Source organism: Rhinoraja longicauda, chromosome 14 (assembly GCF_053455715.1).
Source record: "Rhinoraja longicauda isolate Sanriku21f chromosome 14, sRhiLon1.1, whole genome shotgun sequence".
NCBI classification, from domain to species: domain Eukaryota; kingdom Metazoa; phylum Chordata; class Chondrichthyes; order Rajiformes; family Arhynchobatidae; genus Rhinoraja; species Rhinoraja longicauda.
The window spans coordinates 52,082,701-52,098,261 of record NC_135966.1 but is presented as its reverse complement, the minus strand read 5'-3'; the positions used below and the strand labels follow the sequence as shown (position 1 = coordinate 52,098,261).

Sequence of the window (15,561 nt, the reverse complement as noted above, 5' to 3'; positions counted from 1 at the left end):
ACTATGCCAGCCTTCAAACACCCATTTACTCTAATCCTACACGGGAACTGTGAGGCGGCAGCTCTGCCACTTATTGCAACACAAAATGTCACCTCTGAGAAATAAGCAAAGCAAGTTAACATTAGTAACTGCTAATGAATAACAAGTTTCTGATTCACTTCACTACACTGCATAGAGTACATTGCATAATAAATTTAGATTCAGTGTGATATAACGTATTCTGTAATCCACTGTGTCACCTCTGTATTGTGAGTATTTATCAAAGTAGAGCATTGCAGGGCACTTTCCAGAGTATAGTACAATGTTTTATGGATTCTGGGCAATCTACCTTGATTGATTATCTTATATATAAGGTGATCGGATAATGCACTAACTTGTAAACTTATGTCAGTTTGGTGTATTGCAGAGTATGCTTCACTTCACGGGTTTAAGTTGACTTCAGTAGAATACAGATCACACTGCAAAACTATTTATTTAAAGATATGTCGGAATGAACAACATCATATTGGCGGATGTTGGAAAGTTCTGTATTTGGAAGGTGAAATAGTTGGATCTTGTCACTGGCACTGAACTTGATCTTCAAACATCTCAGATCAATATGTTGACTGTTTTTGTTCTAAATTTCTTTACCAGGCGACTCAACAAGAATAAACTTCAGGTCCTTCCTGAACTGCTCTTCCAAGGCACCCCAAAGCTCTCCCGACTGTGAGTACCAAAATGTTCACCCTTCCCTTTCTAAAAGAAATCGTACTTTCAATCAATTTAATTGACAAAATGGCTGTGTACTGGGAAAAAAATGTCTGCAATGTTTCTGCTCAATTGATCAATCAATGCCTTGTTTGTTTGAGCTGGTTGACCTGCCATCTAATTAGGAAAAACTGCTTACTCAACTTGTTTGAATAATGATCCAATCAAGAAAGAGTTTGTTTGCGTTATTGACTTGACTTGGATGTTTCAAGAATGTTCAGGATATTATATTGTAAATTTTTAAGAACAAGTTTCTGTTCACTCGTTTCATTGCCATGTGTACGAATATATTTGAAATACCAACTCGACCACTCCCTTAAACAATGTTGCAAGTTGCTTTACTTGTGAGCAATTAAAATATGTATTCTTGAGTTAGGCTAAATGGACTTTCCTCCTTAATAATGTCTTGCAAATGTATTAGTGCTTTCTTTGCTGACAAGGTGACAAAAGTCATGAATGCCTTTTTGGATTTTCCATCAGCAAGTGACAACTGACTATCTTGGAGATATTAGTTAATTAATTGGAGTTTCTTCTATTCAGTGGGGGGTAAGAGGGATTCTTTGTCTTACTAGGGGTCCTTTTACCTGATTTATATACCAAAGTAGATTACAGCTACTACATGTGAAGCAGAATTTTACAATCTGGCACAATGTCAATGGCTTTCCTTATTGGCAGGGGACCACCTAATTGAGCTGGGTAAGGCATTCTACCAGTGCTGATGATTGCTTCTTGTTTTCTGTAATTATATTTAAAACATAGCACCTTTGGCAGTGACAAAGTTGTTAACAGATTAACCAAATCCTTTTTACAAGCTCCCAGGCACCAATAAGACATATTCTAGATGAGGATTTTCTCTCTAATTTGTATTGCATTTCTCTGTGTTTTTCATTTGCTGGGTGCCCTTGCTTTTTCTGTCATGGGAGGTAGTTAATGAAACTGTACAGTCCTTGACGGTACAGAGCTGAGTAAAGCCTTATCAATAACACATGCATCATTGCCCAAGTATTTTGATTTAGCAATTAGTGAACATGCATTTAGAGTAACATCTCAAATCTGTTCAGGGATCATGGGACATCTGATGGGATCCTCAATTCCACATCGCCTCAGGAAACTTATACCTCTTTCCTGGTCAGGAATCTATCTACCTCTCCTTTAAAAACATTCCAAAACTCTTCTGTTACTACCTTTGAGGAAGAGCGTTTCAAACCTTGCATACTCTGCAAGAAAAAGATTCACCTAAGATGACCCTTTTAGTTTTCTGTTCTCCCACAAGAGAAGACATCATCTCTTCATCCACCCTGTCAAGACCCCTCAGGATCTTATGTTTCAATGAACTGCCCTTTCATTCTTCTAAACTCTATTGGGTGCAGAAAACAGATTACTTTGAAGTTCTCGTATGTACAGTATGTACAATTGGTAAATACCCATTTTTATAATATTCTTATATTGCAAAAATAAAATTCTAATCCTGTTTGACCAAGCTCTTTGTTTTTATAATATCTCTGTGTTTGTTTCTGTGCCCCTTTCTATTTTCTCCAAGCATTCACCCTTAATTCCTTGGGCTACTTTCACATTAAAGTTGCCATGTAAATGAATGAACCCCCACCCCAGAAAATTCAGCAGGTCAGGTAGCATCTGCAGAAAGGGAAAGCAAATTAACACTTTAGGTCAAAGTTCTGACGTAGGGCCATTTTCTATTTTTATTTGAGATTCTTCACATCTTTTTTTTTTAATGTCCTTGTAATGTACATCGTTCTTGAGAGGAATCGCAGAACCAGGAAAATCTTTACCAATGAATTACAATGCTGTTACTGTCAGTTGCTTGTTGGAACAGAAAGTTATGGCGATAGTCCAAGGAACTAAACTTGCAATGTTCCCTGTCCCTGTCATTGCCTCGGGAAGATGGGAAGGTGCCAAGCTGAGGCCCAACTTTCTCCTGTGAAAAGGAAATCAAAAATTAGAGCAAGAGTTACTACCTGGCTTCTCTTTACACCTCCTGGTGATTGTTGGAGGAATGTTTCAGGCAGCAGTGCGTTCAGTCCCCTATGTGTCTACTTAGCTGGAATTACTGCTTGTTCTAAAAGATATAAAGAAAGGGGGAAGAGAAATAATGGCTCAGACACTTGCCACAAGGCTAGCTTCTGATTGAGCTACCTATAACTTCCCCAGACATTGTAAGCCCAAGTTTGCCCAAACACATTTGTTTTTATTCTGAATCCATTTAGAAAACATCATAATCTAGAGGTGAATATTTCCCTTCATTGTTGGTGTTCTGACCTTGATCTGGAAATGGAGACTGGGTGATCTTAGAAGCACCTCAAACTGCTGTGCTTGATCGCTGGGGAGTACCCTACCAGGGTGAGGATTCTCCACCGCACCTGTTGTTATGCCGACTCTTGTGGCTTCTCTATTCTGTACCTGATTCCGGTAAATAGTCATTGCTTGGCTGATTTGCTCAGTTATTGTTGGATTTTACAACTTGTTTGACTTTTGATTAGTACTGCAGACAAATATTCTCAATAGAAAAATTATTTGTTAAACTAAATAAATTGCCTCCATTATTTCTTTGTTTTATGGTGGGACCATCAGACTTCAGTGGTTAAAACAAACGTCAAGCTGGTCTACCCAATCTTGATCCAAGTTTGACCTGTGGGTTTGCCCTGTTCATCAACAATTACCATTCACTATGTTCCGTTCTAATGACCTGTCCCAGCAGATCACTAGTAAAACTTGTGCGTTAGAAAGATGCTACTGGTGGATATTTGCATTGGTATCAGAGCATCTCCAATCTGCGTGCTTGTGGAAACACTTATATTGGACCTGAATACTGAAAAGTGTGTGGAAAAGTGGGCGGCACGGTAGCGCAGCGGTAGAGTTGCTGCTTTACAGCGAATGCAGCGCCGGAGACACAGGTTCGATCCTGACTACGGGTGCTGCACTGTAAGGAGTTTGTACGTTCTCCCCGTGACCTGCGTGGGTTTTCTCCGAGATCTTCGGTTTCCTCCCACACTCCAAAGACGTACAGGTATGTAGGTTAATTGGCTGGGTAAATGTAAAAATTGTCCCTAGTGGGTGTAGGATAGTGTTAATGTACGGGGATCACTGGGCGGCACGGACTTGGAGGGCCGAAAAGGCCTGTTTCCGGCTGTAGATATATGATATGATATGATGATACACTTGCTAACACTTTCTCTGACTACTATTTTCTATTCACGCCATGTGTTATTAAAACAGGATAAGTCACTGCATGATGACTGATTAGTTGTAATGAGAAAGGATCCACATGGTAGGCTGCTCTGGAAGTTAGATTGTATGGAATCCAGGGAGAGCTAGCTGACTGGAAAGAGAATTGGCTTTATGGGAGGAAGCAGAGGGTGAGGATGAGAATGTGGACGGCATGATTAGTAATTTTGCAGATGATATGTAAGTGGGTGGTATCATAGATGGTTACCAGAAATTAGAGCAGGATCTTGATTGGATGGGCAAGTGGGCTGAGGAATGGTTAATGAAGTTTAATACAGCTAAGTGGGGGTGTTGCATTTCGGAAAGTCAAACCAGGGCAGGACCTACGAGTGAATGACAGGGCTCTGGGGAGTGTTGTAGAGCAGAGGGATCTGGGAGTGCAGGTACACTGTACTTGAAAGTGGCGCCACAGATAGATAGTGTGGTCAAAAAGGCTTTTGGTACATTGGCACATCAATCAGTGTATTGAGTATAGAAGTTGGGATTTTATGATACAATTGTACAAGGCATTGCTGAGGCCACATTTGGAGTATTGTGGAGTTTTGTTCACTCTACTATATGAAGGATGTTGTTGAGCTGGATAGGGTGCAGAGAAGATTCACGAGGATGTTGCCAGGATTTGAGGGCCTGAGCAATAGGAAGAAGGAGGGCAAGTTAGGACTTCTTTCCTGGAAGCTCAGGAGACTGGAAGTGTATCATGAGGAGATCATGAGGAGAATAGATAGGGTGGATGCGCAGTCTTTTACCTACAGTGGGGGAATCAAGAACAAGAGGACATAGGTTTAAGGAAAAAGGGGAAAGATTTAATAGGAAACTGAGGGGCAATTGTTTCACACAGAGGGTGGTGGGTATATGGAAGGAGCTACCTGAGGACGTAGTTGAGGCAGGTTCTATGACAATATTTAAAAGACATTTGGACAGATACGTGGGTAGGAAAGGGTTAAAGAGATATGGGCAAATTAGACTGAAGGGCCTGTTTTAGTGTTGTATGACACTATGACTAATTAGGCCACAAAGGGCACTGACAAGAGGCAAAGTCAACAGTGCACTCTAGAAACCATAGATCCAATTACTAATAATTAGTGTGAAATTGTTACAGGTAGAAATGCACCATACAGGTAAAGAGCTATCCTTAAATCAGTGTAAAACGTGACACACCCAGCTCCTCCAGCTCTATGTTGTGCTCGATTCCAACATCTGCAGTCACTTGTGTCTCCAACCATCTCCATTTTATTTCAGGTTGCTAGATCTGTAATATTATTTTTTTGTGTTGGTTTATTGAATTTTTTTCATGACATGCAAAATTTCAATAAACCAACACACTAACTTAATATTGCAGATCTGAAATAAAATGGAAAAGGTTGGAGACACATGTAACTGCAGATGCTGGAATCGATCAAAACATAAAGAGTTGGAGGAGCTGAGTGTGTCAGGCAGCATCTGTGGAGGGATGGGCAGATGATGTTTCGGGTTGGGATCGATCTTCAGACTGATTGTTGTAAGGGGGAGAAATCTGAATCTCCACTACCTTTCTTTTCCAGCTTCCTTTGCCCACCCCCGACACCATGCTCCTGTACTAAAGTGGGAAATACTCAACAGGCCAGGCTGCATCTGTTGAGAGAGGAGAGGAGTTAATGCTTCAGCAGCTGATTGGATGGAAGGTCATCAACTTGAGATGTTGACTTTGTTTCTCTCTCCACACATGCTGCTTGATCTGCTCAGTATTACCAACACTTTCTGTCTGGACTTCAACCATACCAATGGACATTTCTGGAATGGTTTGGACTTAAGTTCAAGGGATAAATGAGCTTTCTGTATCAGAAGCACTGCTTGTTAATACCCGCTACTATTTCTGCTGATTACCGCTATCTCCCTCATTTTCATTCAGTTTCTAACTGTAGTTTCTTGAGTGCATTCTGTTGATTCACATGATATCAGCAGTGGCTGGCACAGTAATGTTGCTGCCTCACATTTCCATTCCATGCACACCTCCTGTGCTGTCTGTGGAGTTTGCACATCATCCCCGTGACCGTGTGGGTTTCCCACTGATGCTCCGGCTTCTTCCAAGATCCCAAAGATGTGCTGACTGCTCAATTATGGGTTGTGAGTGGTGGGAGAGAGGACGGTGAGTGGGTGCAACTAATGGGGTTATTCTGCAAGCTGGCAAAGGCCTGAACAACCTCTATCTGTGTCATCAGAAATATTCAAAGTGGCACGATATTAACCATCCTCCTCTGCTCCATGTGAATTTGAACACAAAGAGCTGAAGATTCCTGGCTTCTGGTCAGTAGAAGACTACAATGAAAAGCTTGGCAAAAATGGGCAATCTCCCTCACAAAATGTGCAAGAGCAATTAGGAAATGAATAGACAAGAATAAACACACACCTGAATTATATCAGTAACCGAGGGAGGGGGAAATGTAATGCCTAGATATAGAAATAATCAAAGGTTATAACATTCCTGCAGGAGCCCAGATGGAATCCAATGTAATAAAACAACAATAACATTAAATGCTTGGATGACAAATACCTGTACAGCACGTCAATGACAATATTTGAAGAGCTGGTATCCTCACTGGAATAAAACCAGTTTAGCACCTCCTGTAAGTAGCCAAGCCATGTGTCTCTACATGACTCCCTAATGAAATCATATCTAGCTTAAATCTATAATGTGTTATGGTTATTAATCCCCCATCATTTGGAACTGCTATGTGTGCGATTTCTTTAAACAAAAAGGTTTTCACTATTGAGGTTCAAAAGAATTTTGCGAAGTTGATAGATCAATAAAACGGCTCCCAAAAGGAGCCATAGAAATCTCAGGTTGTGGCTCCATCTTTCATCTGAAGTGCGCTTGTCAGCAGTGATTGGAAGCAAAGCTGTGTGGTTGTCGGCAACAATCTGCTTCTCATCGGAATCCAGGCATCGCTTGGCTCTTTCCAGAATGCTTTTTATTTTCTCCTTTTTGTTTTTAACATAAGGAATAAAACCTTTATAGGATCAGATAGTCTATGTAGATTATTTTACGATCTGGCTTTGTTTAAGCATTCCAGCTTGCTGAGGCTCCATGTTTGTGTGGCAGACTGATTCCATTTGAAGCTGTAAATGGAATCTCATCTCCAGCGTATCGAATCCCTGGATATCATTTCCCCTTCGCTGGATAATTTATCCTGACCAGGCCTCTAGGCCTTCATTTGATTAATCACCTCAAATGTGATTGCTCAGAAGCCTGCAATAGTTATGGGCTTGTTAATGAGGGAGCATTTGGTTTGTATTCTGACATCCACTTCCTTTTGCACTTTTTTATGGTTCAGGAGACGAGAGTAAGTTATTTTACTTGCAGTTTTTATTTATTTATTCTTTTTTTTTTTTAAAGTTGCCCATAATTGCTTGCATTGCACCAGGCTTGGTTGCCGAGTTTGGAATGTCGGAGCTTCTGTGACCCTTCTCTTATTGCAATGTGTCTTTAAACGTACCATATTTCCACTGTCGTTGGGGGGACAGTCAATTGAGAGCAAAGAGTCACCTAGAAGAACTGAGGGAGGGGGGTAAAGTCTGTTGGAACCATTCCTGGTTGGCACAGACATGCTCAGCATGGTGGTACAGTGTAGAGGTTGCTGCCTTACAGCGCCAGAGACCCGCGTTCGATCCTGACAAAGGGCGCTGTCTGTATGGAGCATGTACTTTCTCCCCGTGACTGCGTGGGTTTTCTGTGGGAGCTCCGCTTTCCTCCCACACTCCAAAGACATACAGGTTTGTAGGTTATTTGGCTTGGTAAAATTGTAATCTGTCCCTCGTGTGTGTAGGATAGTGTTGGTGTGCCCGGATGGGCTGAAGGATCTGTTTCTAGATCTCTAAACTAAACTAAACTAGACTGGTATGGGAAGGAAAAACAGCTAGTATTAACCAATAATATATATGAGAGGAAGAGTTTCCCTTATGTGAGTGAGAATCTGGTGGTATGTGAATGTGTTAGTGAGAAACAGACAAGGGGAAGCAAGACTTGGATACATGTGGGAGAAACTGTCTGAGAGCGAGGGATGGGTGTGGCTGGGAAAGCAAGGGAGAGGGTGCTGTGTTAATAACGCGTGGTAATGGGAAGAGGGATTCAATGTATTGACTAGGGTTGAGTGTGGCAGGAGGAATGTGACAAGGCCAGGGATTGGCAAACGACAGTGCTCAGTAACTGTGGTGAATGTGTGACTGAGAGATGTCTCTTTACGTGGCAAAGGAGTTAGAATACAGGTTGTTAGTGGACTTGGAAAGCAGCATAAATAAATAAGAGATAGACACAATCTGCTGGAGTAACTCAGCGGGACAGGCTGCATCTCTGGAGAGAAGGAATGGGTGACATTTTGGGTCGAGACCCTTCTACCTCTAAATAAATAGAAACAGGAAGAGGTCACTCAGCCCCGCTAGACTATCCTGCCATTCAACATGATCAGGCCCAATCTGCCCCAGGCCTTAACTTCTCTCTTGTGCCACCTTAATATAGTTCTCACTTCCATGATCTTTTAAAAACTATCTGCTTCCTCTTTAAATCCCTTCAACGAACTAGTCTTGATCAGTCTGATTAAGTGTCCTGACCCAAAACATCATCTGTCCATTTGCTCAATATATGCTACTTGACCCGTTGAGTTCCTCTAGTACTTTGTGCTTGCTCAAGATTCTTGTGTCTCAAAATATATAGCCTAGACAACCCTCTGGGTTATAGGACTCCAGTGATTTACTACCCTTTACAAGAAGAAGCAGCATCTGTGCGTGGAGGGGCGGGTTATGATATTGCAGATACGGTAGGAGATGGGGATGGGGCAGTGGGAACAGCCCAGCCCAGACAACAGCCCAAGCAAGCAGCCCAGATAAAAGATCAACCATGAAAATGTGAAATGCCATTTGATTCTTTGAGATATCCACTTGAAGCTGGAAATCATGCAACACTGTGAATTGAGTGAACTGTCTTAAAATTATGCGGGGTTTGAATGTAGAAGAGAAGCAATTAGAAGTTCTGAAAACATCTGACCCAATGGAAGGATAAGGGCTGAAGGGAATAGTTCAGCAGGGCAAGAGAAACTTCCAATCTGCCTCCTTTGCTCTTGCCATCGCCCAGGGGAGCTCAGACAAACGAGGAGAAAGATGCAGCTCCCTCAGGGATGTATGTGTGCTGTGTTAGGGAGTAATCAAGAGTTCCACTAATGACGTGAGGCCCCTCTGCTGCAAGCCTGTGGCCAGTGACACGCGTTGAAAAGTATTAAATGGGGTTCAAGAGCATTTACAAGAAACAATGGCAGTCACACACCGCACCGTGTAGCCTGCAGCCTCTGTGCTCACCGTATTGTGGCTTCACCACAAAGATTGGCATGTTGGAGGTGGCTGCTACGAAGCCTTTTGCTCACAACTTTACAGAGCAGTAGCATCTATTGAGGAAATGGACAGATGATGTTTTGCTGAGGAGGGGCTCTGTTAAATGTTTAGCAATCATGTTTTGTGAAGTTCCCAAGTTCTTTATCAGCTAGCGAATTACATTTTTAAAATTTTGAGAGGGACGGACAGAGTTGACGTGGGTAGGCTTTTCCCTTTGAGATTGGGGAAGATTCCAACAAGGGGACATAGCTTCAGAATTGAGGGACAAAAGTTTAGGGGTAACATGAGGGGTAACTTCTTTACTCAGAGGGTGGTGGCTGTATGGAATGGGCTTCCGGTGGAAGTGGTGGAGGCAGGCTCGATTTTATTATTTAAGAGTAAATTGGATAGGTATATGGATAAGAGGGGATTAGAGGGTTATGGTCTGAGTGCAGGTAGATGAGACTCGGTCAGAGAGAGTGGTCGGCGTGGACTGGTAGGGCCGAACGGGCCTGTTTCCGTGCTGTAGTTGTTATATGGTTATATAGTTCACGGGGGTGATGTTGGAAACGCGGCGATCAATTTGCACAAATCAAGGACTCGCAAGCAGTAACATGGTAATGACTGGATGATCTTAATCAGTAATATAGGACTGAGATATAAAGCATTGGCCTGGACACCAAGGAGAATTCCGCAATTATTTTTGGGATCTTTTGCATCCAATTGAGGGAGATATGGCAAGCCTGTCCAGTGCCCTCAGTGTTGCCTTGTGCTTTACTGGATTGTCGGAGAGGATTATGTACTAAAGCCTGCAGAGGGACTTTAACCAGTGACTGTCAACTTACAAAGCTGGAAAGCTCAAAGGTGGCCTGGACCTTTCTGGTGTACATGATTTTCGACATTCACTGGCTGATCGCATTGGAAGGTGGGAATTAAGTAAAAGGGGAGGTATAAAGTGGAAGACATTGGTGTCTGCTCCTGGGGAAATATCTGCTGCATCAAAGGATCAAACAGTTCTGAGAGTAGATACATATCAGTGTGGCCAATACCAAACAACTAAAGCAAGGACCCTGCTCCGAATATTGGCAAGCAAATGCATTTACCAACTACCCTCACTATCCTGTGACAACATAATTGATCTGTGCAATCCATAGCTGTGACCAGTCCAAATGTAGAAGGAATGTCTGCACAGACATTTGTACCTTGTATCATTAAAACAGGAGTAAATCCCCCTTCAAGCATATTCAGCCCTATCAGTTGCAGACTCTGCAGATCTTCCATAGGAGGCATGAGGCATCCCAGAAGCCGTGAAACTCCAAGGAAAGCAAGTCGAGGACAGTACTGCCAGGAAGGGGGAAGTCATCTCATTGAGGTTTTGGTTTAGGTTTAGGCTTACTATTGTCACATGTGCCTAGGTTTGTTTTGCATGCTATCCGATCAAAATCTGTTAATAGAAAACATAAATGCATTCAAGCCAAGCTCAACTACAATAGGTAGAACAATGGAAAATATACAGAGTGCATTATATCGTTCTCAGCATTACAGCACAACTGTTGCAGAGAAAAAATCCAATGTGTGCAATGAGGTAGAGGAAAATCTGACTCTATCCTAATTTCTGCAAGGACCATTCTTTAGTCAGAGGGTGGTGAATCTGTGGAATTCATTGCCACAGAAGACTGGAGGCCAAGTCAATGATATTTTTTAAGGCAGAGATGAATAGGTTTTTGATTAGTGCGAGTGTCAGCGATTATGGGGAGAAGGTGGTTGGGAGGGAAAGATAGATCGGCCGTGAATGAATGGCAGAGTAGATTGATTGGCCGAATTATGCTCATATCACTGATGAACTTATGGACATTCAGAAGCCTGACAACAGAGGGGGAGAAACTGTTCTTGAGTCTGGTGGTGTGCGCTGCCAAGCATCTGAGGGTGTAAGCATGATGAAGTGGGACTGAGCAGCAGCCAACAGGTGCCTGACGCACCTGCAGCCTTGCTCCTCATCAGCTGTGCTTGTAATAATCACCATGTGCATTGTGTGTGACCCAGCTCATCATCAAGATTGTGCCAACTGGAATAAGAAATGAAGGATAATTACTTATTTTAAATATATTATAATTTCTCTTGCGTTGATTATATGTTAGATACGAGGCACATTTTAAGACTCTTTTGCCCTTTCTCCGTGCATGCATTTCCTACTCATTTTATTGCTCGCAAAACTCATGGCCGAAGCAAAATCTGACAAGTAAGTTGCCAGGGAGAGCCAGCCTTTCAGATGTTTTCATCACAGCAAACAGATTACCTGCACAGATCTCACAGCCTTGCATCATGTGGCCTGGAGATGAAAGCTCTTGCAAAGGAAGGCAAGGGAAGAAGGCAGATCTGTTTATTAGTTTGTCCACATTGTTGCCACATCTCAAGTCAGCAGAATCAATCTCGATTGAAATTGCAGGAGTGTAATTGTAGTGGGTGGCTGCACACTTGTCTGGTCATTGTCAGGTTCAGTGCTGCCTGAAAGAATAGAGAATATTCAATGCAAAACCTAACCCTAGTTAATGGAAGTTATTCTTTAATTACAGGGGAATGGCTATATTATCTTGGTGCACTTTCATTTCCTTTACCATGGTTCTATTTAATTCTGGGAGAAGCTACCCTGCCAGAATGTCATTGTGTTCTGTGCTCCTCAAAACATTAATGATAAAATGTGTAGCCTCCTAATTGAATTCAACATTTTGATTATTAAACTGCACACTCACTAATTCCATGATTAGCAACAAAGACCTTCTGACTCAACGGATTTGTTTTGGACAAGAGAAGATCATTTGTCCACCTCACCAGCCCTTTCAAACAGCCCATTAAGATCCTCACTGTAATGACCCTCCATTAATGCTTTTTCCTCACTGCAATATTTCAGAAACACAAAAGAAACATACCGCAAATACAGGAGATATGAAGTAAAGGCAGGATATGCTGGCCTTTCTCATGTCACGTAACAGCTGCAGAGATAGAAAGACTCAATGACCTTGTGTGACAAGAGAAAACTCAAATCTACAGATTATCAAGTTTTCAGATTAGTTTAGTTTACAGATACAGTACGGAAACAGGCCCTTAAGCCCACTGAGTCCACGCCGACCAGCGATCCCTGTACACTAACACTATCCTACACACACTAGGGACAAATTACATTTATACCATGCCAATTAACCTACATCTTTGGAGCGTGGGAGGAAACCGAAGATCTCAGAGGAAACCCAACGCAGGCCACAGGAAGAACGTACAAACTCCGTACAGACAGCACCTGTAGTCGGGATCGAACCCAAGTCTCAGTGCTGTAAAGCAGTAGCTCTACCAGTATGTCACCGTGCCACCCTCCATGATGCAGGGATAGAAGGCAGGGGAAGGAACAAAAGGATATTCTAAGGTGGGTTGAAAGGCAGGACAGATTAAATGCAAGTTTAAAAAAAGGTTGGGAATTGGATAATGATATACATGATGTCGAGCAGAAGTGTAAATAATGAAATCAATAGTAAAGTCAACATCTGAAATTGACATTCCAGTGCCCATACAATAGATAATTCTATAATTCATCTAAAATTCATCCCTACCATTCATTTATTTGGAGAAATGGCCCAGTGTTCTTCACTAGGTTTTGCACTCTGCTTTCAGCTGCTTTTTAATTTTACTACAGTATTATATTCTTCTCTGGAACTCATACTCCAAATCCTCTTGTTTTGCCAACTTCTTCCTGTCTGTTGTATCTTTCAGCCTCCTGCTTTCTCGTTATCTTGTGCTCAGCATCCCCAATGACAGTGAAGCGTTTTGGTGCATGCTGAGTGTTATGGCAGTGCAAATTGAACAGCTCCATTTGCAGCCGTTGCCTCTGTAGCAGATATTCAGACCCACATCTGGGGAAACATGACCCCATTGAGTTTGGGGAAAGGTCTCCTGCACTTAACTAACTATTCTAGATCTTTGATGAGTGATCATTTTGCTCTTTCAACATACGTTCATGCAGAACTAATATACCAATAATGAAATGATTTTGCAGGAACTCGTTATTTGCAAAATAGGAAGGAAGTTGATGTATAATTGCTAATGATTAAAACCAGGCTCCGTCTGAAGTTTGGCTTTGATATGCAGCACATAAAAGTAGAATGTTGTTAAATGGTGAAGAGCTGGGTAGTGCTGATGTTCAAAGGGACACAGTGATGCTTGTAAACAAGTCGCTGAAAGCCTACAAGGAGGTGCAAATAATTACGAAGGCAAATGTTAATCTTTGTTATGGAAGGATTTGAATGTGGGAGTAAAGAAGTCTTACTGCAATTGTAAAGAGTCTTGGTGGAGGATTATTTATAGTTTTTGTCTTCTTACCTAAGAAAATACATCTTTCACATGGAGTTCATTGAAGATTCATTCATTAGACTGGCTGCAGGGGTGGAATAGATTGGGGTGACATTCTGCAGAGCTCGGAGGAATGAGAGCAGATCTCATGGGGACATACAACATTATTAAACGGCATGATAAGGTAGATGCAAGGAAGGTGCTTCCTCTTGCTAATGAACCCGGGACCAGGGTCACATTCATAACAGAATTTCTTCACGCAAAGAAGGAATGAGAGGGAGAGGAAGAGTGGGAGTGAGAGTGTGAGTGAGAGCGAACAAGCGAGAGAGCGTGAGTGAGAGTGAGGGAGAATCATTACTTTTCTGATGTCTGGTCATTGCGCTGAAATGTTTGCACTTATTCCCTTTCCATTTGACCAGATTTTGTTTCCCTAACACCCCACCTTCCTTTCAGACCAATTTCCCAAGGGTGCAGGTGGGGCCAAGAGTAAGAATATTTCCCCCTTAGCAGAAGTGTCTAAAGTTAGAGGGCATAGATTTAAGGTAAAAAGGCAAAGGATTAAAGATATCCGAGTTTCTTTTTAACCCAACGGTTGGAATCTGTAGCACATTGTCATAATTGTAGAGGAGGCAGCGAGTCGCACAACATTTAATAAGTGTGCGAACTAGGACTTGTATTGCCAAGCCAGAGAAGGCTATGGATCAAAAGCTCTGGTAAATGGGACATGCATGGATGGGTCAACATGGACATAATGGACAGAAGGCCTCTTATCTATGCTGTATGATCTTCAGCCCTACCTGGACTCAAAGGTATTGAAGTCAATTGAAATGCCCAGCTCCTTCATGACTGCTGGCCCATACTGGAAGCCACTGCTGACTTTCATTAATGAGGTTCACTTCACTGCAATCTCAGGAACAACGAGAGTTTAAACCAAGTGGAAATAGTGTTAAGTAACGTATTGCATTATAAAATATAAAATAAGTGCTGTTCTTTGCATGTTCTGCCATGTTTGAATCTATGATAATACTTCCATAAAGATGCCCATCTCTGCTTCAACTTCTGCTGCTGAAACACTCATCCATAACTTTGTTACCTCTAGACTTGACTGACCCAATACACTCAAGGTAATTAACGATAGGAACAGAATTAGGCCATTCGGCTCATCAAGTCTACTCCGCCATTCAATCATGGTTGATCTATCTCTCCCTCCTAACCCCATTCTCCCCATAACCCCTGACATCTGTTCTAATCAAAAATCTATCTATCTGTGCCTTATAACTATCCATTGACATGGCCTCTACTGCCTTCTGTGGCAAAGAATTCCACAGATTCACCACCCTCTGACTAAAGAATTTCCTCCTTATCTCCTTCCTAAAGGAATGTCCTTTAATTTTGAGGCTATGATCTCTAGTCTTAGACTCTCCTACTAGTGGAAACATCCTCTTCAAATCCACTCTATCTAGGCCTTTCGCTATTCGGTACGTTTCAATGAGGTCCCCCCTCAATCTTCTAAACTCCAGCGAGTACAGGCCCAGTGCCGACAAACGCTCCTAGCTGGTTTACCACATTCTGGCCTCCATTAACGTCATACCAAACAAAACAGGTATATTAAATGAAAAAGGGTGGTTGGGGGGAAAGAAGAGATCCCCATTAAGATCAACAATCTTTGTGTAGATACACAAGAGATGGGGGAGATATTAAGTGAATATTTCTCACATAAAGATCATGGAAACTAAGGAATTGTGATGTCTTAAACCATATACGGATTATTAATGAGGAAGTATTAGCAGTTTTAAATTACAATAAAGTGGATAAATCCCCAGGGACTGACTCAGTGAATCCTCAGGCCTTGTGGGAATTGAGGGAAGAATTTGCAGATATTTGCATCATCCTTAGTCA

The 15,561-nt window shown here is 42.0% G+C and overlaps 1 protein-coding gene across 1 annotated transcript in view; it reads left to right on the top strand.

Moving 5' to 3' along the window:
• Positions 1-15,561, top strand: part of LOC144600260 (slit homolog 3 protein-like) — a 595,019-nt gene that overhangs the window by 90,151 nt on the left and 489,307 nt on the right. The window contains exon 4 of the mRNA XM_078411831.1: positions 634-705. Within this exon, the coding sequence (XP_078267957.1) occupies positions 634-705 (72 nt within the window). The remainder of the gene's footprint in view (positions 1-633; positions 706-15,561) is intronic.